The sequence below is a fragment of the Dichomitus squalens genome (genome assembly GCF_000275845.1).
Source record: "Dichomitus squalens LYAD-421 SS1 unplaced genomic scaffold DICSQscaffold_28, whole genome shotgun sequence".
Classification (NCBI taxonomy): Eukaryota; Fungi; Basidiomycota; class Agaricomycetes; order Polyporales; family Polyporaceae; genus Dichomitus; species Dichomitus squalens.
Window position 1 is genome coordinate 211,310 of NW_006766910.1, and position 25,836 is coordinate 237,145.

General features: G+C 55.6%; 6 protein-coding genes and 1 non-coding gene across 7 annotated transcripts; 5 read left to right on the forward strand and 2 right to left on the reverse strand.

Annotated features, from left to right (window-relative positions):
* Nucleotides 1-12: 12 nt before the first annotated feature.
* On the forward strand, nt 13-2,333 carry DICSQDRAFT_148514 (uncharacterized protein; the record flags this gene model as incomplete). The annotated part of the gene is made up of 6 exons (XM_007367762.1): nt 13-55; nt 109-308; nt 409-1,533; nt 1,593-1,863; nt 1,939-2,078; nt 2,130-2,333. 6 exons carry the CDS (start codon nt 13-15, stop codon nt 2,331-2,333), a joined length of 1,983 nt encoding a protein of 660 aa, XP_007367824.1.
* An 896-nt stretch (nt 2,334-3,229) lies between these two features.
* On the reverse strand, nt 3,230-7,681 carry DICSQDRAFT_162477 (uncharacterized protein; the record flags this gene model as incomplete). Its single annotated transcript, XM_007367805.1, has 24 exons — nt 7,597-7,681; nt 7,437-7,525; nt 7,250-7,380; nt 7,088-7,186; nt 6,933-7,026; nt 6,752-6,882; nt 6,595-6,704; nt 6,400-6,539; nt 6,214-6,344; nt 6,074-6,152; nt 5,993-6,023; nt 5,861-5,927; nt 5,773-5,800; nt 5,585-5,718; nt 5,418-5,533; nt 4,949-5,362; nt 4,679-4,898; nt 4,361-4,626; nt 4,272-4,298; nt 3,978-4,160; nt 3,699-3,933; nt 3,616-3,629; nt 3,534-3,564; nt 3,230-3,468 (listed from the first exon to the last, which is right to left on the reverse strand). Exons 1-24 carry the CDS (start codon nt 7,645-7,647, stop codon nt 3,230-3,232), a joined length of 3,060 nt encoding a protein of 1,019 aa, XP_007367867.1. The 5' UTR covers nt 7,648-7,681.
* A 1,915-nt stretch (nt 7,682-9,596) lies between these two features.
* Nucleotides 9,597-10,580, forward strand: DICSQDRAFT_138576 (uncharacterized protein). Its single transcript, XM_007367763.1, has 5 exons — nt 9,597-9,613; nt 9,663-9,692; nt 9,779-10,248; nt 10,317-10,350; nt 10,408-10,580. Exon 3 carries the CDS (start codon nt 10,015-10,017, stop codon nt 10,177-10,179), a length of 165 nt encoding a protein of 54 aa, XP_007367825.1. The 5' UTR covers nt 9,597-9,613; nt 9,663-9,692; nt 9,779-10,014; the 3' UTR covers nt 10,180-10,248; nt 10,317-10,350; nt 10,408-10,580.
* Nucleotides 10,581-13,618: 3,038 nt separating this feature from the next.
* Nucleotides 13,619-13,902, reverse strand: DICSQDRAFT_172044 (uncharacterized protein; the record flags this gene model as incomplete). The annotated part of the gene is made up of 2 exons (XM_007367764.1): nt 13,619-13,673; nt 13,730-13,902. The coding sequence occupies 2 exons, from the start codon at nt 13,900-13,902 to the stop codon at nt 13,619-13,621; spliced, it is 228 nt and encodes a 75-aa protein (XP_007367826.1).
* Nucleotides 13,903-15,645: 1,743 nt separating this feature from the next.
* Nucleotides 15,646-15,718, forward strand: DICSQDRAFT_t127. The gene has a single exon. It is a non-coding gene; the product is annotated as a tRNA-Phe (tRNA).
* A 936-nt stretch (nt 15,719-16,654) lies between these two features.
* DICSQDRAFT_172045 (uncharacterized protein) lies at nt 16,655-18,955 on the forward strand (the record flags this gene model as incomplete). Its single annotated transcript, XM_007367765.1, has 4 exons — nt 16,655-17,912; nt 17,973-18,172; nt 18,222-18,506; nt 18,569-18,955. The coding sequence occupies 4 exons, from the start codon at nt 16,655-16,657 to the stop codon at nt 18,953-18,955; spliced, it is 2,130 nt and encodes a 709-aa protein (XP_007367827.1).
* A 3,354-nt stretch (nt 18,956-22,309) lies between these two features.
* On the forward strand, nt 22,310-25,610 carry DICSQDRAFT_108842 (uncharacterized protein). The gene is made up of 3 exons (XM_007367766.1): nt 22,310-22,819; nt 24,184-24,784; nt 24,875-25,610. The coding sequence occupies exons 1-3, from the start codon at nt 22,331-22,333 to the stop codon at nt 25,099-25,101; spliced, it is 1,317 nt and encodes a 438-aa protein (XP_007367828.1). The 5' UTR covers nt 22,310-22,330; the 3' UTR covers nt 25,102-25,610.
* Nucleotides 25,611-25,836: the final 226 nt, after the last annotated feature.

Below are 25,836 nucleotides of genomic sequence, written 5' to 3' on the forward strand. Positions count from 1 at the left end.
CTGAGAGCAGCGATGGCGGCGGATAATACAAGCCTTGAGAGGTCGAACATATCAGGTACGCTGAACCAGCACTCAGCAATGAGTGTTCCTTTGCTCAGGGGATTCAAGGCCTCGTCCTGCACGTCGACGAGTTCGGCGAGCAAGCCCCCGAGTCTCTCACCTACCACAAGTCTGACTCCCGCACCGTCGTTGTCGGTCGCAAGTCGAGTCAAGGCATGTCTGACCAGCCAGACCCAGAACGTGCTCTCTTCCGCTGCCCCGTAGTAAGTCGTAAGCATGCGAAGATAACTTTCACGGAGCATGGAAATGTATGCCGTAACCCTTTCATGGCTCTTTTGAGCACTTTGCATGCTGAACACCGTTTCTTCCCTCTCCCTTCTCCCTACGCACTCTTTCCGTCGAATAAAGGTATACATCACTGATCTGCACTCCCACCACGGGACGCACATCCTGCGACCGGGAGAACTCGTGTCGACGTCCCTCAAGCCTGAGGTACCGACCGTATTGGCCGATGGCGACCAGATCACGTTCGGGAAGAGCGTCGGCCGCGATTACTTCCTCGTCCGCCCGGTGGTCGCTCGCGTAGAGATGATTTTCGGCGGGGACGCTCCTCAGCGGGCATCCTCACCCTCGCCGAGGTCGTTCGAAGCACTATACTCCATCCCCGGTCCCGACGCCGATGACTCACAGTCGCAGCCACATGAACGTGACATCGACAAGACGCCCGCACGAGCAAGCACAGGCCGCTACGGCGTGTTCCTGCCTTCTCCAGAGTCCTCATCCTCGAGCTCGGACGGTGATTCTGACATCCAAGAGATATCACCGCCGTCGTCTCCCCAGCACGACTCTGCACCGTCATTCCCTCGTCGCTTGCCTTTTGGCTCTGCCATGTCAATTCCGCTCGGTGCACGCCTCCGCCTGTTGCAGCAAATCCTGCCCCCGATCCACATCGCGGACTCTCCAGAGCCAGAGTACTACCCACCGCCTATCGAGCCGTTCTCTCTTCAGGAGATTCACGTAGAAGCCGGGGTAGTCGAGGGCGAAGAAGATATGGACTTGTCCTCAAGCCGCGCGTCCTCGCCTCTACACGACGACCCACTCCGAGAGGAGCCCTCTGTTGTCGGCGCCTGGCCACATACTCCCGCGAGGGAAACCCAATCCCCCGAGTCGCGCGGATTGAGCGTGTACCAAGCTGAGCTTCAGGCTCTGCTCGAGCGTGAAGTGATTGAGATCAGTGACGATGATTATGGTACGCCCTCCCATGTCGTCGAAGTGAGCCATCCCGTCGGGGAAAGTGAGAAAGATCGCCCAGCCGGGCAGGGCCTGGAGGTTGAGATGGCGGACGCGATACTTGGCGACGTAGAGTCGGTCCAGAGTCCCGTGGGCGCTCTCCCCGTGAACGAGGGTCAAGACATCATGGACCTTGGGAACGCGTCTATGAATGTGAGCGACGACATCCCCGACCAATCATCGTTCGCGCCGGTCCACGCTGCGTTCCAGCGTGCGGATGCAAGCGTCGTCGAGGTCCAGATTGTTAGTATTTGCTCTGCCTTCCCCACCTGTTTTCCTCCCTGGACGCTGACTCGGCGCAGAGCGAGTTCAAGGATACCCCAGCGATCCCCAATGACGAGTCCGTTTTCACCGCACACGTCGAGCAGACGAAAGCCCGCCTCGACGCGCTCGAAACGCGGGTGCAAGATACACAGACAGACCTCGACTCGCGTACCGATGAGCTATCCTCAATCCACACGCGCCTGCAGGTCCTTAAAGACTTTGTGTCCGGGCTGCAAGGGCGCACAGACATTGAAGAGCGACTCGAGGAGCTCACACGGGAGGTGGGAGCCGCGAAGGTCCTGTTGCAAGGTACGTGTGCCTAGCCCTACTTCACCGTTTCCCTTGTCACGCCATCAGGTAACTGATCGTTTCGTCCGCTCTCAGAGTCGTGTACCTCTCAGCACCAAACGCGCGAACAGATCGCCAGCGAACTGGAGGCCATCAAGGCCCTTCGTGCTGAAGTTACTGCGTCTGTAGCCGAAGCCAGACTGGCCATTGCTACCGTGCAGGCCGCCGCCATCGAGGTACGTGTGCCGCTTACTGGCCGTGGTACGATCCGAGCTCACGGGAAGCAGAGCTCGACGTCCCTGAAGAGGAAGCGGGAGGAGGCGGTGAACGACGAGTCTGTCCCGGCTAATCTTGCAGACGTGCGAGACCTGCAGTCCCCTCCTGCGCCGAAGCGAAGGAGAGCCATCCGCGTAGCTTCGACAATCGCGCAGACGGCCACTGTCGCGTCCTTGGGGGCTGCCGCCGCATGGGTCGCGCTTGCGTTCTCGTAGATGTCGAAGCACGTTGCGTTGTTTTCGTTCCGTCGCGCAGCAAGGTACGATCTTCCCATTACTCGGGCAGTATGGACTCCTCACGCTGTCCCGCAGCATGCCTTTTTCCAATGATCCGCTTGGAGGTGTTGTTCGCTATTTTCGAGTGTCCGCAGCGACGCTCGCACATGAGAAGGGGTTATGTATAATATGTTCCGTGTGTCTTCTTTCGGTGGGACATTTGCCAGGGGCAAGACGTATGCTGTATGCTAGGTCGAAGTTTGTTGAACGTGTATATTATGCCAGCAGGCTATTCCTGCCCAATTATCTCTATTCCTCATGGTCGAAATTCTGCACTAAGCGTCGTCTCTTGGAAGGGCATAAATGTTGAATATCTGCAAACGTTTGGCTTGCCCTTGTGCTCCATAGTTGTGATGGTGGCTTTTAGGCAATGTTTAGGGCAGGCTTCGCAGCATCAACTTGAGAATTGATACGCAGAATTTGACCAACATCTGTTATACTAGCCTGACCACGGTGCCCGCGACCAATGCGAAGCTGAGCTTGCCATGGACAGGGCCGATGTCTTACGCACGCTGAAGGAAGGCGAGGGCACAGAAAAAAATGCTCCAGGCAAACACATATCAAGCGTGATATTACCGAAGACGAGGGGCACTAGCGCGAGCTCGACGACACAACACCGAAAGAACGACATAGCAAAAGGATGGAACGCGTATGGGGACGAGTACAGCAGTTAGGCACAAGGATCCGACAATTAGTAAGTCCAGCGAGCGAAGAAGGTCCACAAAGGAGACACAAGTGTAGCGAAAGGAGAGGAGAGCACCAATAATCATAATCCTTCAAGTTCATACGACGGACACACGCGGTCACAGTCGCCACGTCATAGTGCATGGAAGCGATCAGGCAGGCGGGCCCACACCGGGGAGGGTGAAGTCAGGGAAGTTCGGCCAGTTGCCGAGCTGGGCCGGGTCGCCGCCGATACGGATCCAGTTAGAGTGCGAGGGCGTGGGGCCGTCGAGGACCCAAATCTGCCACCACCCAGGAGGCGAGACAAACTGGTTGGGCGGTGCAACGACGGTACAGGTGTTGCCGACGCAGGTGAACTCGGGGAAGATTGTGCGCATGCCCATGGCGTTACCTGGGAAGACGGGGAAGCGAGTTGACAAGATGCTCGTGAAGTGAAGAAAGAAGTAGGTTACGTACCATGCTGTGGAAGAGAAGGAAGGAGGATGTTCTGTGTCAGCGTCTGGTATATTAATATGTCCTGTCAGCGTGGTCCACGCACCGTGCTAGAAGTAGCTGCGTAAGGGAAGAATGCCAGTCAACCACGATGTCCTTCAGTTCGATAGTTTCGAAGTTGCTACGTACCAGCAATCATAGAAACGCGCATTGTCTCCGTAGTTCCTTCGAAGAGCTGGACATGGATGGTGTGACTACTGCCGTACTCCCAGTCCTTCTCGTCGACGGTGAAGCTCGGCTGGGTGCGACCTTGGGTCAAGTACGGCGGGACGTAGACCTCGACACGCATTTCCTCCGGGAAGCCAGGAGTTTGGGGGTCGCTTCCAGAGATCAGAACACGGCCATCAGGAAGGAGCTGTACACGCTAAATGAGTAATGGATACAAACAATTGCGCGAGAGTCACGCACAGTCGACTCGGAGTGGTACAGGCGGGCAACGATGGTGGTGTTCAGAATGGAGATGCGGGAGCCGACGGGCTGGCTCGGGTCGTATAGGAGGGCCTGAAGGTTGGGGTTGGTTGCAAGACCGAAGCCGGCCACGCCCTGCTGTGCTCCATTGACGATGAGGAAGGTACCATCCGGAAGGGCTGTATGACGTTGGATGAGCTGAACTCGATACACAAGCACAAACCTATGTGACTAACCGGACTAAAGAAACAAGTGTCAGCCACGGCTTTAGGAGTCAGAAGAAGCTTCACGTACCATGGACGTCATGACACGGGGGGATGGCTGCAAGCAGTCGATGTCAGAACAATATCGATACTGGATGGAACAAAGCCCGTTGAGCGTACCATACGCTCCAGCACCCATTCTGCGCCATCGACCTCAGGCTGGATGGAAACACAATTATCGAGGGCAAGACCGAAGTTTGATCCACCACAGACGAGGACAGTGAGAGGATCGGTGTACGGAGCGTGCTGAGGGAACAGGACGGCAGTACCCTCCAACGGGTAAGTGCGACCCGCGGCAGGGCTGACAACTGAACCGGGCATGTTGGGGAGCGTCTTGATGGTGTCAAAGGTCACCGGGTCGAGGATACGCGCCTCGTTGTAGTAGCCTGTTGAGCTTAATCAGAAGGAACCCTCATGGACCTGCCAATTGATACATACCAACGAAGATGTTACCGCTGGGAAGCATGTGGAGGAACGGGTAGAGGTTGTTGGGGTCAGTGCGGTTGAGCCAGTCCATGAACAGGTAGGTGGGACCACCCTCGGGAGTAGGGAGAATCTCCAGAGTGGGCTCCGGAGCACCGTTACTACCAACCTCACCACCGACGATCAAGACGCTACCGTTCGACAGGACAAGTCCGGACGGGTACCAGCGGCCCCTCTGAAGAACGTCTCAGATCGAGTACCTACATGCGAAAAGATGAGACGCACCTGCAACTTGAGCTCGTTGAAGTTCTCCTCCCAATCGTTGGTTCCGTTGACACCAGGGCTGCCATCGGGCGCGTAGAGGCGGACACCAAAAGTACTGTCGAGTGACCACCCTCCGAACATGAGGTGCCTAGCAGCCCGATCGGGAAGTACAACAGCACCAGCGCAGAAGGTGTCAGACTTGACATGCATCGTACGCCAAGTCTTCTCGAAATCGTCGACCAAGCTGAGATCGAGCTCGTACGCGCCAGTCGAATTGGTGAACTCGCTCGTCCCGAACTTCTCAACGAACGAGACCTTGTTGTTGATGCCAAGCGTGACTAGAAGGGGGACGACGACACCAGGAACGAAGAACTCGTAAAATCCTGTGTTCGCAGGCGTCTTCCAGTCGTTCATGACGCCATTCCACTTGTAGTACTGCAATGGGTTTTAGCACATCCATCAGACTTCTGCGGTGAGCGTGTGCACGTACCGAGAGACGGTTTCCACCACCGCATAGGTGGATGGGGTCACCAGGGCATGCAATGTTACAGTCGGACTCGGGTGCAAATCCAGGGCTTGCGTCGGTGTCCGAAACGTCACCGCAGTCTGGGGCAAATGTTATTGTTTCATCCCTGTGAGGAAAATTGATAGACTTACAGCATTCTTGACCGAACTCAGTACCTGCCGCAGGGTATCCGAAAGCAGCGCATTGGTTCAAGCAATTGTCGATCGAGTTGTTCGTGGGCTGGACAATTTTGTTGGGGAAAAGGCGAACGCCGTTTGGTGCCTCCCTGTAGATGTGTATGTTAGTGTCGAACAACGATGATGAGGACCCATTGACATACTGCAGACAGCCTTGATACTCCCAATTGCCTTTGTACGTACGGGTCAGAAAGTCTTGCCGAAGACTTCGAGAATATCAGCAGGACATACCCGGAAGACTGCTGTTCTTGGGTGTGGGAACCGGCAGGGCTACCACGTTTCCGGTACTAGTATACACCTGAATTAAGACCCCATGTGCCTTAGCAGAAGATCTCGCGGACGCTATTGACGAAGCACGCTTACGGAAAGTCGATTCGGTCCACCACAAGCCTCCCTACACGGGAATCAGTTTACCTCGAATGGAAGGAGAGAATTGGTACGCACTGGGTGTTCCCGCCACATGCCATGTTGCACGTCGTTGGATCGCCCACCACCGCGCCGTCGATCAGCGTATCGCCGCAGACTATCCCAGAGGTGATCTGGTCAAGGCACAGCCGATTTGAAGTAAACACCAAGAGACTCACAGCACTGGACGCCGAACTCAAGTCCCGCCAATGTGAAGTTCTGTGAAGCGCAAGAAGCGACGCAGGACTCGACCGTCAAATTCTGGTCGTCCGGATTCTGGTTCGCAAAGACGCGACCGTTTGCATTATCACTAGTACCGATCAGCCTCAGAATGAGAGGTCCCTTATATGAACAGTAGTACTCACACGTAGCACGCGGCGTATGTCCAGGTTCCGGGAAGGCCGGAGGTGACCGGGTTCACGAGGACAGGGCCGGTACCGCCTCCGCCTCCACCGCCGACAGGAGCGCCTGGAGTTCCCGTGATAGTCCCTGTGAAGTTGTAGACCTATGAAGAGCATGGTAAGCCCTAGGCAATGCGTAGGAGATCAGAAGCCACTGACGTTCAGGGCGTTAGGACCGCCGCACAATTCAGTGGAGTTGCCAGCACAGGCCATGTTGCACAGCGATGCATCGATAGGTGCCCCACCATTGGCGATGTTAGTGCTGCAGACTGGACAGAAAGGTGAGCGACGTAGATCGGTTGAGTGTATCACTTACAGCATTGGGCGGCAAATTCCATGCCGGCAAGAGGGAAGTTGGCGTTAAAGCAAGCTTCTGTGCATCCCTCGACTGTGAAGTTCCCAGGAACATTGACCCCAGTAGGCAGGACACGGGCATTCACGGAATCGCTGTAAACAGTTGTCTGAGATAGGTTTCATCAATCAGGTGATGCACTCACTTGAAGCAGCCCAATGATTCCCAGAGACCGACGGACGGAACAACAGTAGGAGGGGGCGGTGGAGCGACGCCGTTCCAGTAAACGCTCAGCCTGTCTGTTAAACCAAAACAGATGAGAACTTCGAAGCCCGAGAAGATAGGACTACTCCCACTCACTTCCTGCGCCACAGATCTCGTCTGGGTTCCCCGTACAGGCGAAGTTGCAGTCCGACAGAGTGGCGTTAGTGCCGCCGTTGGCGATCTCGTCGCCACACCCTAGACAAGGATACAGCATGAGCGCAATCCATCTTATCGCCATCGTCATAAAGGCGCACGCACAGCACTCCTGGGCGAACTCCAACCCAGCGAAATTGAAGTTCTGGGAGGAGCAGAACGACACACACGACTCAACGGTCATGCCGGTCGTGTTCACCAATGATGCCCCACCGAGGGAGCGGGCGCCTTGGTCGCTATGTATGGCATGAGCGAAGGTCCATCATCCAATGAGCGCGAAACCTAGACGCACGTAAAGCATCCGAGGAACTTATAATCGGTTCCAGGGATGGCAGGGGTGGCGGGGTTCTGACGTGCGCGGAGAGTGGAACCATGGGATACCTGCAGGCAGAGGACGTCGTTAGATCAGCGAGATGAAGGTTGGGGTAAAAAAGGTTGCGGAGTCGACATACATGGGGCAGGGACAGTACAAGCACTGCGAAGGAGGTAGTGAGGACCACCATCTTCAGCGCACCGCCAACGTCTGAACAGGAAGAGGGTGCTGGGATAACAAGATGACCGCAGGAGGGCTTATATGTAGCGCTAACAGGCCGCCTAAGAACCACTGGATGCGGCAGACGCGTCACGCTAATACTTACGGAAAACATTTGCTGGACCGATCCGACCATCATGTCACCGGAAGGCATTCCTCGCGCCGACGTTTCCCTGAGGAATCGAGTTTTGGCCGTCAACAGTTCCCTGGCTAAGAATGCTGCCTGGCAGTGCGGCCGGCGCGTCAGTGCATCGAGATTGCTTCCAGCGCTTTCTTGTCCGGCCTTATTCTCCACCGCACCGGAGGCGTGGCCTCGCTATTCAGAGGAAGAACTTCGTCAGCTGTGCAGAACGGACGTCCAGACACAAAGATACGAACGGCATCGAGGGCGCCGTGTACAGTGGAGCGGTACAGTTGACAGCGTCATCAAGCCTGTAATCCCTGGCGTTACACCGACCGTTCGCGTCTGTCGGGCTTCTGATTGACCTGACAGATTCTTGCAGCGCCCGAATTGCAGCCCGCAGATGAAAGCAACCGAGATGTACAGTGCTCCCCACTGAAACGAGTCGAGTGCGGTCAGGACGCTAAGGGTGCGAAAATCCCACGTGGCCGGGAGTCCTGAACATTTGTCCGCGCGGCGGGCTTAGCGTATTGAAGCCCATCTTCGATATCTATTCCCACCGAGTTGTCGATTGCTCAGGAACAGCGCGGCGCGTTTACTAGATCTCTGCCGTCGATTCGACGCGAACCGGAGAAACGACAGGGGTGCAGTTGCCCTGCGCCGGGACCCGACAGATCGAGTCCGGTGTGTACCTGATATAGGGCAGCGATGTTGATAAGCGGATCGCGTATGCATTGGAAGGGGGTGCGCGAGAACTCGGCATGCCCACCTTCTGGTAGTACGACGACGATGGTCCCTACGAGGCGGGATGCGGTTTGAGTCTCGCTGTCCTGGATGACGTGAGGAACGCTTCGCGCGGATCAGAGTCGGTACCATTCTGGGCCAGTGTAATAGCTACCATCCCGCATCAGCCAACGTCGTGCCCAGGTAACCTCCTTCAAACGAAGCATCCGTTAACCCCTCCAGGTCCAAGTCCGCTTCGAATGGTAGTGACATGACAGGTGCTGTCGCGGCACCGGTGACAGTGCGGCTAGAATGGAGGGTCCCTGGAAGCAGCCGTAGAAGACTACGCGACGACAGCAACGTATGGTCTCCGGATACGGCCTTTGAGAGGAGTCGGGCCGGGTCACGGAACCCCTGGCGGCGAGCATTTGACCAGCAGCATGAGACCACGAGGGGGGTGAAGGTCGATAAATTACGAAGACTCACGACAGGTTCTCTTCTTCAACGGCTTGGATCCCGTATCAGTCATCGGCGTCACCCGTCGAAGCCTTCGCGAGACGTTGCGCTAATATTGTCCTCGGCGAGTGGTAGGGTAATTCGGAGTAGGGCATCGAAGCGGAATCCGATGGGAGTCGAAGTTGTATGCAGAGACAGCGTGCCGCCGGCGGATGCCATAAGATGTACGCAGGAATCTGCTTGATGCGGGGAAACATCACGTTAAGCCACACGCTCTGCGGACAATACTTCGTTCCAAGTGGGGCGACTGCTTACTGAGAGGAGTGGACTTGGGCGCGGAATCGACCGGCGGCTGCGTGCGACAAGCTACCCGACCCGGAGGGCGATGTGGATCTGACATTCCTAAGACATTTGATAGGGCGACAATCAACCCAGAGATATGGTGCTAATGTGATCCGCCTAACGTCTCGGAGACAGCGGTTGGACGCATTCTGTATAGGTTGGTCGTGCGTTCCCTGACCGTGTGCCAGGCACAGCCAAGGTACCCATGTCCCACAAAGCCAGCTCGTTCGTCGGCGCATTCTCACAGAGTGGGATGGACCGAGTCGGAGGGTCCCTGACGAAGCCGGCAATCCGTCTAAAGGCGATGAATACACGGTTTCTACTAGTGCGATGCTCGGACGTACCAGAGCATACAGATCGTAGAAAGTAGGGGGCTTCGATGACGGTGAGAGGATGTGCGCCCGGCACCGGGAGCATTGAGCTGTTAATGGGATAAGTCCGAGATGGCGAACAGACTCACTGTCTTCGCCCGGGGAATTGCGACTCCAGAAGAGCCGGGGTCGGTCGATTTGGTCAGTCTGCATATACTGCGTCCAGCACAGTCACGTAACAGCGCTAGGCAACGACAAATCGAGGACTCCACCGACAACGGTCCCATGATAAAATCGTCTTCGCCCCTTCAATTGCGTGGTTTTGCTGGAAGGGGAAGATTATAAGCCGCCTTAATGACGAGTGGCATTGTTACATATCACTTGAATGGCGAGCGCAACGCTGGAGAATAGTCGATCAAACGTTACTGCACGGCCGCGGCTAGCCCTAGTATGGACAAGCGTTGCACGAGCGCATCTTGTGTACGCCCTTCGCGGCGAGCGATCGAATGAACTTCAATTAAGGCTGAACGACGCCCACTTGGTCGTTTGATAGTGGTCACCATAAAGCACGGGATCGAATACTATCGCATTTGACGCAAGCGCACGTCGGTATGGCAAACTAAAGAGTCCGGATGCAGAAGACAGAACCTTAGCAGTCTCTTCGATAGCTGTGATTGTGGCACGTACAGACTAGAGGCGTGTCCACGACGGGATCGCATGGCTGTAGCGTCATTGGTATTCAAATAGGGCACAACGTGAACAGTGCGACGTAACTTACGCATACACCGGCAAAACGCCCGTCACCCCACTAGTCTGGCAGTAAAACCCATCGATGGCTACAACGCTCGTTGGCGCTACCTGCTCCGGTACAGTTGGCGCCTGCCGCGCAACGCGTGCCTTCTTGGAAAGAGAACGGTATCTTCTCCGAGCAAGGCGCCGCAAGAGCATCAGAAGCCATGGTCCGTTCAGAATGATCCAGCCGGTGGAAGAGGTGGCAGGCTGGCTGCTGATCGGCTGATCTATCAGGATGGTCTTAGACGGCAGTGCCGTGAGCGAGCGATTGCAGGTAGCCGCCTCCATGGTAGGTAAATTGACGGAGCTACCCATCGAACTGCGTCATGCGTCAAGTTGACTTGTGAGATGGCCCGTCGACTTTCCACACAGTTAGAAGCGTGTTCCTCAGGACATTGAGAACTGCAGGTTCGCTACGATCCACGGTTTGGTTTGGGCATCAACAAGCGAAGTAGTAGCAGATGAAGCATGGAATGGAGCGACAAGACACACGGTGACCTTCAGCGGCGCCCCGGTGGCGTATGTTTGGTCATGCTTGCGATTTGCGCTTTGCTTTGACGCCCAAACACCCTCCCTCAAAAGCTGGGCCAAAACCCGGCTTAAACAATCGCTATATTTTCATTCCAGGTCCTCGCCGACTTCCTTGAGCCGGAGAGTCGCTTCGAAATGGTTGATTTAGTTGCGGATGAAGTCAACATACACATAACATCCGCTGACCTCAGTACCCCACAGAATTTTGTAAGCTCGGCGGCGTCCATCACAATCCGGCTGTTTTCTACGGCAGGATCACGAAGAGCAACTACTAGAATATTGGAAGTAGAAGGCCCGTCAATGAATCGATGACGGTGGGGGCATCCATACCGACATCACGGTAACTGAATTTGCAGGAGGCTGTACTCAAAAATCAAGATGCTAGGCTTACAGGAGGCAATAAGCGCATCTTCAAGTCCGCCTCAAATGATTAGCCAATGTGAATTATGTGGGTACATTTAGATCGTCCTCCGTACTAACCGACATCATGTCAGATACTCTCTGTCATGCATAGCCTATTAGGACCCACTACTACATAGATCGCGGTCCAAGAAGTCATAATCAGAAATGCGGAAGTCCAGAGACGCCGCTCGTCTCTTGCCTGGGCTGTCAGTTCGGGCCAACCTGCGGAAGCAAGAAGGCCCCGAGGCATTAGTATGTTGCGCCTATGCTCAAGCTATGGACATATCGATCCGTCTTTCGTGAGCCGCGGTGAGGGAACAGAGCTCGTTTCCGACATGAATAAGCATGTCTTCACATTGAACTAACCAAAACACTGGAGCCGAGCGCCATTTCTCACTACGCGAAGGCACTCCGACTTGCGATTCCATTGGGCCAGGATTCACGGCAGAATGGTCCCGTTGCTCGGGCAAGACTGCTACGACAATTTGAATCAGCATACTATCTAGCCAGAGATAAGCACGAGTTTCAATCAGACTTGAAGGACCTCTTCCGACAGCAACATACTGGAGTTCATAAACGATGGCTCAGCTATGATACCGCATCTAGTCGCACAACTGCGGTCCGAAGCACCCTACTTCTGCGAGAAACGACGTCCTCGAGCTCCGAGCCGAGCTTCTATTCGCTCGCGTTTTACATGCTGGTCCCTGTTGCAGTCTTCCGCTTCCTGGAGGCTACCTGATCCGGGTTGCTGCCTATGCCCTCTCACTGGCAATTTCGAGCTTGCAAGCTTCCAAGTGCCGGGACTCCGGAGCTTTTTAGTCAGTCAATACCCACGTACGTCATCCTTCTGAGTAATGCCTCGTGTCGAATATTCAGTCCAAGGAAGCCTAGATATTACTGTGTACAAGGCACATAGACTCGCAGGTCATATGGACACCTTCTTTCCGTGCGAGACTGGATGATGTCATGTAAGATTAAAGCTAAAAGCCCTGGCGAAGCGAACACTACAAGCATGGGTCGTTTCTCAGTGCCACGGCAATTGCTCTCGCGAGCGTCAAGCTGTCAAACCAGAACGCCTGCCGGCGACAGGAACCGGGCTGGTTCACAAGCCCAGAAGCTCAACAACGCTGGCATCCCATGTGATCAGCCCCACAAGGAACGGGTCCGGCGACCGCCCTGACGCCATCGTATTCTTTCAGGTCAATCGGCGCGCCGGGGATAGAGTCGAACCTGAACGCCCAGAGCATATGTGCGAGTCCCAGAAATACTTCCTTACCTGCATGAGTGACTCCCGGGCTAACGCGACGTCTGTGTGAAGTCCGGTGTCCGCATGGAAGGTCGAGGAGGGGAGGGAACGGTGCATGAGCGAACGTACGGGGGCAGCACCAACACTGTGGAGACTTGAGATGAAATATACCCGATGCCGAAGGACCAGTGATCGCGCTCCGTGGGGTCGGCGAGGTGCGCTGATTCGGCGGAGATGATAGTGTCGCTGAGATAGCGCTCAGGCTGGCGAGAGGATGGAGTTAGGGGGGCCCAACGTGCGTCGTGAGGGCTCAACTTAGCCACTTACATGGAAGATGTACGGATTCGGGTGTCGCACCGGGACCCTATGCATAGTCCACTCACGCTTCACCAGCTCATGCTGAGTCTACACCTCGACATCTGCATGAGTGACTTATCGTATTACCGATGGCGCCGATATCCTTCGGGATTAGGGGATTATGGCATGTGAAGTCATCCGTGCTGAATTGGGGTGTTTTTGAGCAAGAAGGGTTCGTGTGATTTGGTTGCCTCCTGCAATGCAGGTCAGATAGGGCCCACTAAGCTGAAAATCGAGTAGTTGACCTTGGCGATAGCTCGGATGTAGGGTCAATCCCTCTCTTCGTCTTCGTTCGGCAGGCGGTCGCGCCCACAAACGCGGTCGAGCTCTGTCTGTGCTCTCCCCTCGACCAAAGTAGCCCGCGAGGTAAGCGGCAAGCCACTTTTAGACGGACGCGGTCTGCAATACCTACCAAGTTGTCTCGGTAAGCACGAGGGAAACCAGAGCAACTCGTCATCTTGACTCGAACTCCGCCGATGATCAGCGTGCCACACATAATGAAGATGGCGAGATCGTCGCGGCCCTCTTCTACGCCCGTGAGTAGCGTCTTGACCAAGCATTCAGGGACAGGGTCTCCTCCTCTTGAGACGGGCCTCAATGTCGACTATATATGGACGATTGATCTTCAGCATGTCCCGGCCAAGTCGCCGGGCCGCGCTCTTCATGATCCGGCGGGGAAGAATTCGACTGCCTTCGAAACGGAGCCAGTCACGTTCCTGACAAGACAGGTTAGCATAACATTGTAGCATAGGACAGACACGTCGTCACGTACATGAACTGGCGCTCAATGCGGAGGACCTCTGACATGACAGGGTCGGACATGGACTCGGTCCCAATGCTGGAAATGAGCAAAAGAAAGATGTTGAGAGCCGATCGACTGGCATACGGCGACGGATTGATCGCGTTTGCACCCGCCTTGCCGTCGACAAAGAGGTTGCGGATCATTTCTTTGGCCTCTATCGCTTGCCCGTATGTCGCCACTGTGCATGCGGTTAGCATTTTCTGTTCGATACGCTGATGTTTGCACCTGTGACCAGGTCAACTCGATATAAGCAATCGTGTTGAGAGAAAGGACTCAGGCTAGGTTAGCTCAGTCTCGTTGTGCCTGCTTGTGGTGATGCCTCGGTGGATGAGGATGGTTTGAACCTCGATGAACATCCTCTTGTGCGAAGAGGATATCGCGCCGTTGGCGATGAGGATATCGTTCACTACACGAGGGTCCGAGAGGATTGGAAGCTCTGGTTTCCGATGATACACGAGTATATGGGGCTATACTTCTTGGCCTAGCGGTAAAAGCTGAGCTCAGGGTACTTCTTCAGATAACGAAACACACCTAAATAACGTCCAATCAACGCCAAAATGGAGCGGTGAGAAGGATAGAAGGCTCGCCGGGAAAGGGAAGCCCAGTAGGACCTGCCAGAAGGGTGACTTTAGAGACAAAGTACTGAAACCTCAATATGCTATACAGACCACAGTCGTACCCCTGTCAGTGACCTGACGGGAAAGGGCAGTGATACAGCTCATGAATATGAGAACACCTGAGCGAATCAATCAAGCTCCGTGCGAACAGCGACATGTTTGCTCTGAGGGGGAAGCACGAGGGTCAATTTGCGCGGACAATGATTCTCTGAACCTAGCATGACTATATGTTGAGAGGAAGAGTGAATGAAGGTTTCAGGGAGACCTTCTGTGCATTTATCGCTGACTGATATGGGTCGTAGGAACTGGGATTCTCACTATCATAGCATGGGCAGCTCACAACGCCTACACGATCGCTTCTGCAGGAGCATATCAATCGAAATCGCATAACCGTGTGGGGCCACCAAATGGAAAATTATCGCATACCGCAAATCACGTACAGCAGAGCCCCAATGGCTACATCGAAGCATATCATGAGAAGCCGCAGAATTGGGGCTGGGATGGCATTGCTTTGTGTATCGGGTGTCCAGGTGTCTGCCGGCCGCTGCGATGACGTCCAACGGAACCGTGGAACGACAGACATCGAATGGGTGTCGACCTGGTGAAAATATCTTGGTGTTATGTCGGAGTCCTTTGCGTGCCGTGTCAATTGCCGCCTGAGGATGAGAAAACACTTGTGATTAGTCGACATGGGTATAACTATAAGTCCGTGAGGCCACTGTAGCCTGGGGATTCGTCGATCCAAAGACACATCGGCGCAGATCAGCACTGAAGGCTCAGAGCTGGCCTGGTTGCAGTGTGTTGTTTGCTGATCGTTAGTCCGCTCTCGTCATATCAAGAAAATCGTCTACCGTTGTCCAGACAGCACAGCCTCTTGCAGTCGCTCTTGGGTTTCCTGAGCTACGGCCGGAGCCTAGAATCCGGGAACTACAAGAAAATGGGGTAAACGTAGAATATCTGAATTTGGGAGAAAGGAAGCATTGTCACGAGCGACACAGACCTGTTGAGCTGTATGGCTGTCCGAGACAGTATGTCGTTAACAGCCAGCTTATCGTCCATTCAATTTTACTCTGCCGACCCGGTTGAATGCAGATCATCGAGGATCGTTCTTTCGATATGCGCCAGGAAGACAGCGAGATGATAGTATAGGTGGTCGCATACACTGAGACTGTATGGTCGTAGTAGCTATGGCGGCGAACATAATGATGCTTGAGCTAGCAAACCAGTTGGTGGCTGGTCGTAACTACATGCACATGATAAATCAACATCGCCGGGATAGCTCAGCTGGGAGAGCAACAGACTGAAGTTCTGGAGGTCGCGTGTTCAATCCACGCTCCTGGCATTGTTCTTTTGATTCCAAACTCATCCCAAGTGATCTTTGATTTTCTCGCTTTGCTCACATCGAAACCTGACATTACCGCTGTCAAGTTTTCTTGGAGCCGTTAGCATCCCTATGTAAGTGCTTCACGCATGGCCCTGCAGCCAGAGGGCCAGTCATCATGTCATATGATGCCAATGCTCAAGAGGTCCATGAATCGTCAAAGTTGATGTGCAAGTACATGACTCTTCATCGTCCCCAGGCCAGCCTCTTCGCCTGTACTCCCTATCGATCCGGCAATCGCAGGTAAAGCCAATTCAATCATGCATCGGCGTCGACGTGTGGAGGCTGGAGCGCTCGGTGGCTGGCGCTTACTCAGGGCGCAGCCGAGCGTCGCCTGCCAGGTTTAGTAAGATAAGTTGAACTTGAACGGCCACCGTCACCTTCCGGACACAATTCCATTGTTCTACAGTTTTGGTATCTGACCCAGTACTGAGATAACACGTGTCCGCCGAGTTGCACTGACCTCAGACCCTCAATCACCGCCGCTATAAAGCTCTCCCCTTCTCCGCGAGCTGCATCTGACTGACCCTATCCGTATTAAATCAGACACGTCATTATCCAACAACCATAGAGCACGCAACGCACACGCCCTTCGGCGGAGAACTTGGACGCGACGATCTACCTCAGTGTCGCGTGAGGTTCGAACACGACATGGCTCACGCAGCAGTCCTCGTTTAAGGAGAAGAATTCTGCCATGCATTCTTCCCTCCACCAACCACATTCACGACCCCCTCCCCAAAGCCGAAGATCGAATCCAACCCATTTGCAAGTCTCGCAGACGCCGACAATATGGTAGAGGCGGAGGTTCGCGCAAAGTTCGTGAGTGGTTACGGTGTCCCATGCTGTCGTGATCCCATGCTAGAAATGGTAATGTCATGACAGACACGGGCAATCAATATGCACACTCTCGTCCCCGGCTTCAAGATCGCGGAATGCGGAGAGAGACCCGATGCTTGGGAACCCGAAGATGGAGAGTACAAGATGAAGGTCGACGCCGCCGTCTATCTCGCCAAGGACATTCCTACCGACCATCATCCTCACTGGGCCGACCAGATCATCCCTATTGAGTTTAAGCGCGAAAATGTTGCGCTGGATCCCTTCGACGACCGCAAGGAGAACTTTGGTACCTCCACAGACACGCGCAAGATGGTCCGCGGGCAAATCATCTCATACGCCGAATTTATCTTCGCTGTCCAGCAGCGCGTCGCTCTGTTCATGTTCGTCGTCATCGGTCAACAGATCCGCTTCGTCCGCTGGGACCGTTCTGGTGCGTTGGTTACGCGTTCGTTCAACTACGTGGAGAACTGGAGGTCTCTCTGCGAGATCCTCTGGCGTATCTCCAACTGCTCTGTCACAGATCTCGGTCTCGATCCTACCGCTACACAGTTGTATCCCGACGACGCCGACTACCAGCGCATGGATGCCGATGCCCTCCCCAACGACTCAGACGCAGACGACACTGAACGAGACCTTATGCCCGAGGAGTTGGCGGACGACAGCAAGTATGTGTTTACATATGTTCGGGAGATGTTTGCGAAGTCCCTCAACGCTACATGGCCTCGCTATCGCGTTGAGGTCCCCTACGGCCCTTCTATGCGAACCTTCTTGATTGCAAAGCCATCGTTCCGGGCCAAGGGTCTGGCCGGTAGAGGCACACAAGGCTATGTCGCCGTGGACTGCGAGTCTGGCGAGTTAGTCTGGCTGAAGGACACGTGGCGGGCGCACTACATTATCATCGATCCAGAAGGCGATATTCTGCAGAAGCTCAACGATGTGAAGATCGTCAACGTTCCTACCCTCGTCTGCCATGGAGATATCGCGAAGCAGGTCACGCTGACTCCAGACTGGTGGGAGGCCAAGAATCCTCCGACGTCTGACCGTGCATCATCTACAGAAGGAGATCCATCAGGGGCCCCATCGGTATCCACATCCACGTCCACGCGGACCCATTCTCACTCCTCCTCGAGTCTGAAGCGCAAGCGCGGCGACGAGAGATCAGGGGATGGCGCACCGGCGCCGAAAACTGACTGGCGCGATAAATGCACGCTCTGCCACCATCAACATTATCGCCTAGTGGAGAAGGAAGTCGCTCGATCACTGATAGATTTCAAGAACGGTCGCCAGCTCATATTTGTCGTTTCGGACTGCGTTTATGGTGAGTGCTGGGTCGCCTATGGTCGGAGTTCGCGCCCTCATCATGTCCTTCCACGACAAGCCCATTCTAAAGCTGCCACAAATCCGAAGACTCAGCTGTTGCATCGCGACATCAGCGGTGGCAACATCCTCATATTACCTAAGGTATCTAATGAGGAAGATGGTATCCGTATCTTGAAATGGACGGGCATCCTCGCCGACTGGGAGATGTCGAAGCCCTTGCAGAATCCCCTGTCCAGACCCCGTCAGCCAGAGCGCACTGTATGTCTTTGTCGATCCTGTGATACGTCAAAGCTGACGGCCCCTCCAGGGTACTTCGCAGTTCCTTTCAATTGCGCTTCTATCTCGCCCTAAGGTCGTCGAGATCTGCGACGAGCTTGAAAGCTTCTTCTACGTTATCATCTACTACGCCGTTCGATACCTCAGGTCGAACCTCGAAGGGTTCGCCCTTCGCCATTGGATCAACGCTTTCTTCAACACGTACGGCGTCACGAACGATACCGGGTCCATTAGGCGGAAGGTTGTCGCCGTCCAACTAGGCGCTTTCTGGATATCTAACGACGATAGGCTCGAGTTCAACAGTCCCATGGATGAAGTCTTGTCAAGGCTCCTGATGTGGCACCGGGCCCAATATCTCGTCACGCGTCACAAACGCAGGCAGGAACAGAAGAAGACTTCGGAAAGCAGCCCTGCTCAGCGCTAGCGGCTCTCGTGCCTCGCAGGCGTTTCCAGAAAGACCCTTGGCGTCGTTACGATGACCTGCAGTTGTCGATGATCAAAGATGACATCAAGGACGACAAGATTGTCGACCCACTGGAGCCCACCAAGAAGGACAAAAAGTACTCGAAGTACGTGCACAAGCACAAGCACATGATACGTCTCCTCGACGACATCGCCTGCGAGCGGGAGTGGCCTTCCGGTGATAGGACGCCTGATCGGATCCTTGTGGATTGCTCACCTCCCGCAAGGTCGGTGGGGCCTACAGTACCGGCGTCTTCCGCGAACAATCCGCACAAGAAACCAAAACTTAGCGGAGGATGCTAGAACAGTGATGTCTGTTTCCATTTGCATACCGGGACCACGCCGGGACCATGCTCGCTGGAGCCATCAGCATCCTACTCTGCGTCGTCCTAGCGATTCCGCGGGTTGCAGGATCCGCGGTGTGCGCTTCGAAGTTATCATTGATCGCACGGGTTCGCAGGCGACGAAATTTAGGAAACCAGAGATCCTTGCACTAAGTGATACATACTCCTTCAGCACTTGCGCGACTCAACCCACCCGGGTTGATGTGATGTCCCATCTATTACAGTGCTGCCACGCAACTGCACCGTGCCCGCTGTGGTTGAACATATAGATCGTTTTCGCAACTATTGATTGACATGTGACCTGCGATTGTTATGAGCACGGCCACCCGGAACTTAGCAGTAGAACGAACGCACGGATCAGCCTGGTCTGTTACGCCTACTTCTGTCCACGAGGATAGCGCTCTGTTCGGTACTTCGCTGCGTGGGTCCTGAATCCGAACACCACATTGACCAGGTGTCCCATAGGACGCCCAAGCGACGCCGGCGTCGGCATGTTGGCCTCCAGAAGTCGTCGCATGTCCTCGGTGAGCTCACCTTGTTTGTTAGGTCAGGATGTGTTTATTGTGGGACCCTAGGCCGTCCTGCGCAATTCGGCAGTGATCTGGATCTGTGTCAAAGCTTTGTGAACGTATTTGCAGAGTAATAACCGACTAATAGGATACCATCGCATCGATGTCGTCTTCTACGAGAGTGATGGTTCACATCTATGAAAGTGGTCTGGAACTACTCGCGGTGAGCGTAGTTGTATCGACGACTTTCGGGGACCGACAGCACACCGGGACGCTGGGGGTACGCTTGATACCGCAGGCAGATCGTTGTAGTGTTGCATCGAGCAAGTCAAGCGTAGAGAACGTCTCTTGGTGGCGACTACCCGACATCATCGTAGGTATGACTCGAGTTGCTCTTCCCCATTACAAATCGACCGGCTTACTCTGGTATACCGTAATCGCTCTTGCTTATCTGGATCGCAGTCGGCTAGAGGAGCCCGACATCGCCGATGACGACAGGAAAACGCATCTGCCAACCATACGTGATGGTCAAGGTGCACGTACTTGGAAGCCCTGGACGGCATGAGTTTGCTGAATCGGACGTTTGACCGAGTAATCCTACTCACAGCGTATCTTACTCCAGGCCAGGCCAGAAGAAGTGTTATAGCCCTGTGTACTGTAACCGCTGTCCTTCGAAGCTACTCGTCAAGCGAACGAGTCCAAGATCCGGTCATCAAAGCCTCACCAGCATCCTCGCATGAGGAGGCCGGCATCGGGTCCTGACTCACCGCCATGTCGCTACGATACATTCATGCGCTGTGCCTCGCAAAAGATTGAGTGAAGACGACAAACGTACTGACTGTAACTCACGACGCACCTAGCACTCGCGCCACCTCGTACCGATGCAGAACTGCCCACTCTATGCTTGAGTGGCGCCCGTTTTCCAGCCGCTCGGGCAACGCGGCGAGCACTGTGCGTACAGCAAGACGGCGGAGAGCTCACCCTCCAGCGGCTGGAATGCAGGGCGGTGCACGGGCTCCGCGTCCGGCACCCCCCCCTAGCCCAAGCCGGGTGCCCATGCGTCGAAATCCGCAGTGTTCAGGCCCTCTATCCAGCCACACTCACCGTTTGAAGGCACACCAGCGGAAATGGACTCGGCCATGGCATACACAACCCGTCGGGGACGAGCAGGACGCACCATGCCTTGACAGTATGATGAGTAGACAGGGCTCTTGTGCTTGATCTTGTGCTTGGTCGTGACTTCCTGACTTTCGTAGTCAGGTCGGTGTTGTGGGCGCGGCATTCAGAGTCGCGTCTCGGCGAGCCAATCGGCAAGGGCGCGTTCGGACAGCAGAAGCAGTCGCCAGAATATGAGTCTCCGTCGCGCCAGAAATGGACTAGAGAGCAGATGTGTTCCCGAATAGACTGTAAGGCGCCACAAAGACACTGATCGTGGAAGCACAGACGACTCCTCGCCAGCCCAAGACGCTCGGATAATGAGAGGACTTCCGCTATGTGACATAGTTTGGTGGTCGAAGGCGGACCAAGTCCGCACGCTGAGATGTTCGGGAATCCTCGAGCAAGTCGTCCAAGAGGAAAGTCGGCGTACACGATTCGGGGGAGCGAGAGAATGGTGTCGCCCAAGTCCAACCGTGGCATAATTAGACCAAATTGATCATATGAAACTGATGTCCGATGTGGAGTGGGCGCACCGCCTGTTGGCCATTGAGAGTCCCAGCGGCCAGATCAAGGTACGCAAGGACGCAGAACCAGTCTACTTATGACAAGCTAGGCACCTCGCGACCGCAAGCATGGAAGGCAGAGAGAAAATATGCCAAGATGTATAAGACATGCTGACGAGAAAGGCGTGGAGAAATCATGGCAGAGGAAACAGATGGGCCGTGCTGGAGCCCGCCACGGCGGCCTCGACTCAATTGAAACGTCGATCGTTCGGAACGTTAAATCGCAAGCCAAAATATCCCAAGTCAGATATGCGCGGAGACAAAGCCCAGGAGATTGGTGCCACCGTCCTGTGATGTCGGTCAACGTTCCTTGCTTACTCACGCGGTGTGAGTAGGCACTTCTTACGCATGTCCGGTAGCGGGGCTGTTCCTTTTCAGACCAAAATCTGTGCCCGGCATCAGCGTCGATCCTTCGTACCAAGCTGCGAGGCGTGATGCGTGGTGCACGTACTGGAGAAGAGATGAACCCGATCGCACTGCCGGGCCATCGGGGAATTATTTATGTAGAGTTGAGAGGAAGCAGTGTATGAAATAGCCGAGACATAAAGTTGGATGCCAGGGCTGGGGAAGCTCGAGGTTTGCATGCCGGCGAATAGATCTTGGGCGCACAGAGAGAAGAAGCTGATCGGGAGTCCGCGGACGCGAAGCGATGGCAGGACTGTGGATGTGCACTTGTGCGATTCATATCGGAGATACGAAGTAGACGGAATAAAAGCTGCGTGAGGACCAAAGTACTAAGATGGGAAGGTGCCTGCGGGGACGGATTCTGTCGGCGAAGGACGCGTGATGCGCCAGGACGAGAATGGAAGGGCGGGTGTGGCTGAGGCAGGCGGAGTACGTCGGAGTGTGAAAAGTGGGCGTCGGAAGAAGGCCTTTTGCGGGGGGGTCGGCAAGGCGGGGCGCGAACCTTCTTTTGCCTCGCCCACCAGCCCGACGAAATCTAACTCGCGGTCAGTCAACTTTGTTCCCTAACCCTCGTCCATTATTCGCTGACAACCTGCCCGCCCTCGACGTCCCTCCGCTGTCCTTGTGGTTGTCCCTCGTGTCTGCGCCGTCGCCATCAACAATGTCCAGTCTCGATCACTCGTTCGAGCATTCCCACTCATGTCGGGCCACGACTCCCAATCTGGCGCTACCCAGTGGACAGAGCCCCCATGGTCGGGGTGGATAGAGACCACAGGCGACGCCCTTCTCATTCTCGAGGCCGCAAGGCGCGGCCTCATCCCACGCGTAACTCGCCGTCTCGTCGATTCTGAACGCAAAATGATCACCTCCGGCTCCGTCTTCGTCTTCGACGAGGACGAGAGCGGCATCAAACGGTGGACCGACGGCTTTTTCTGGAGCCCGAGCAGGATACTAGGCAACTTCCTGCTCTATCGCGAAACCGAGAAACGGGGTGCGGGGCACAGGAGCGCTCGCGCGGAAGCTGCGGCAACCGTTGAAGAGCCCGACGGGGTCAAGCAGGAGGGTCAGACCTTGTCTAGGCCAAAGAGCGAGGCGAGTCGCTTGGGCATTGACAGGCAACGGGAGCGCATCCTCGTCGGGAGCCTCACGAACAGTTACAAGTTCAAACCTGGTGGGTTGATGAAGAAGGTGCGTAATCCCTCCTGTATGCTACCCGTTCTCCTCTACTCGCGGTGTCTCCGCTTCCTTCGCTCGTTCAACGGTTTACTATGGGCCCTGCTCGACTGTCTGCGCGAGCAGGTTCCACGGCGATAAACGTCGTACGTTCCCCTGGTATCCCCAATCCCGCCAAGCTGCCAATCTAGCGCCGCGAAGCCGATTACTCTGACCAGATGTGGAGCACCCAATCCGGTCCTAAGAAGGGTCCATGAGCTGTTCTCGGCGCATATAGCCATTACACATGCCTGCATTGACAGATGCGGGTGAGGCGATCCATTGTCTCTTCCTGCACGACCTTGCAGATTACATGAGAGCATCGTCATTTGACGAAGACCACTCATGAGAAGGCGACCCTCCGTTGTTGAACTGTCACTATATTCGTTCTATCGGCGATGGGTGATGGGCTACCCGCCTGCCCCTATCTCTCCGCGCGCGACCGTCGCTCAACACAACAGCGAGCGTGTCTCTGATTGCTTGCGGCTCGCACAGTGCGTATCACTGAGCTCCGAATGGGTGCTTCTTATCGCTCGCTCTTGCTCAGCCCACAGTCCGCTCCGAGAAGTCATCCTGCGTCCCGCCGTTGTTCAGTGGCTGGCATGTTACTCGTCCGCAACGGTTACCCTGCCAGTCGTCATCGAGGAGTGCACGGTTGTCGGGCTGTCTGTTCGCAGAACAGCCAACCTTCATACTCGCGGCGACGCGTTCGCGTGGGGCTCTAGACCACAATAGCGACCCTGCTGCGAAGCTGTGCCTGGCTGGCGTCCGATGCAGTCACTGGTCTCGCCGCAGAAGCAGCGGTGCGGGGTTCATCCTGCTCTTCTGGGTGGGAATGGCGTCATTGTGCTATTTGTGGCTCCTTGCCTTTGTCACCATGACCCCATTTCTTAGCTGTGCCGTACTTTGCTGAGTCGACATGAACGCCACTTCTGCTTCGGCGGACCAAGTCCACGACACTGGCGCGAGAGCCATCACACGCGTTCCTGACCACGCTTAATCCCGCCACACCACGAGTAATTTGTTGTAAGTCTGGTGCAGGCGGCAAGCAACGTTCATACGCAGGTCGGAGGGTCTGGGTCGTCCTTGGGGTACCTTCTATCGGCGTTATCTGTGACGGGATTGGGCTTTTGTGGTCAGCAGAACCTTATAAGTAGCGAGGAACCGGCTTCCCTTCCTCGTTGACAGATCGCGCGGCCGCTCTGGGGCATCAATGCAGACATGCCGTCAACGTGCGGCATTGGCGTCACCGCGAGTTCCGTTCTATGAACGCGAAACCCTTTACCACGTCTATTCCAATTACACCGAATGAGAGTCGTAGTGCTGACCGTGTGTCGTAGACGTTCTCGCTCACCATTGGCGGCGTCGCCCAACACCTGATCTCTTACTACAAGATCGAAGACGTCGAGCAAGGGCGCCTGCGGTCTCCGTCATCGCTACCCGAGCTTGCGTCGCTGACGATCAGCCCGGAATACCTGGACAAGACGCACTTCCGTAATCCTCCGAAGGTGGAAATTGGCGTCGATGGGATCCCCCGTTACCGTGGTGAAGCCGACGACGTCGACCTGTCTCCTCGTCTCCTCCCCGCACCGCTCTCGAATGGGTACTACGCCGACGGCGATGCTGGAGGGTCCAAGCGTGCGAAACGGTACGAGCCGTACGGGTCCACGGGCTCGAACCCTCCGAAGCGCTCGCGGAAGAAGAATAATTCGGCTTCGAGCCAGTCAGAGGCCACTGGGGGCGAGTCGCCCACGCAGCCAATGGCCTCCGTGCACCAGCCTGCGCCAGGGTACCCTGACCCCAGCGTCTCCTCCCATTACGCGCCGTATGGTGGCTATTACCAGGCGCCGCCGCCACCTGCCTATCCTCTCCCGTACTCTCCTGCGCCCTATCCGGCAGGTCTTCCGGCTGCTGCGGCTGCCACAACGCCTCCCCAGGAGAGTCCCTCGCCTCCACCTGCCTCCACTACCGCGTCTTCCTCGACGTACACAACGTACACCGCTGACGCCTCGTCGGCGACTTCGGCATCAGGGTACGCGTACTACCCTCCCCCGCCGCCTCACGGCTACGCTGCGTATTCAGCGATGCCGCCGTGGCCGCATTACAATGGGAGCTATGCGCAGGCTGCTGCGTCGTCGGCAACGACGGGGAGCGGGACGAGCATGCAGGAGATTGGCGAGAGCGACGTCAGGAACAGTGCTGGTGGCGGCACCGGCACTGTGGCGGGAGGCGGCACCGGTGGCGGCGGAGGGGCGTGAGCGGTGCGCATGCGCATCTGTATGTGCATGTAGACCTTCTCTTCAGCTGTGCTCTCTGCCTCTCTGCTCGTCGTCGTCGTCGTCTATGCTCTCCCTCGCTATCTGCTCGTCGCTTGTCCTTGTTCTGGTTCCTGATGTGGTCTGTGTACGATAGTCGTCGCTTCCTTGGGCCTTGTGTGTTTCGGGCGCCCCCCGCTCCCCGCCCCGTCGCGCTTGTTGTTTGTTTTCCGTAGCTGATACGAGTTCTCCCGTCTATGCCTCCAGTATCGTACAATTGCATCGGTCCGCCAGTTTTAGGCCGTAGTCCGTACCCCTCTGTACCAGTAGCCCTAGTCTCTCCCTCCTCCCACTCCCATCCATCACATCACACTCGGTAGACGTTGTGCGCCCTCGAAGTTGAAGTAGTAGTCGCTAGTCGTTACTCTTCTCATCTGTACCTATACGCTGTTTTGTTTCCTCTCCCGCGGTGCCTCAGACGCGCCCGCTGTCGTGTTCTTTTTGTACGACCATCCCCCTGTCCCCCCGATCGCTTCTTGTTCTCTCCGCGTACCCGTGTCCGTGTCCGTGTCCGTGTCTTGCGTCTCGGTCGCGTTGTAGTCTTGGTGTTTCCTCTTTCTCCCGTCTCCTGCCCCACGCGTACGTCTACCTCGACATGTCGCTGCTACTCTGTCCCATGCTACGAGGACTTGGTCTTCGAGTTTGCGTGTGCGGCAGTCGGGCAGTCTCTACATGCTC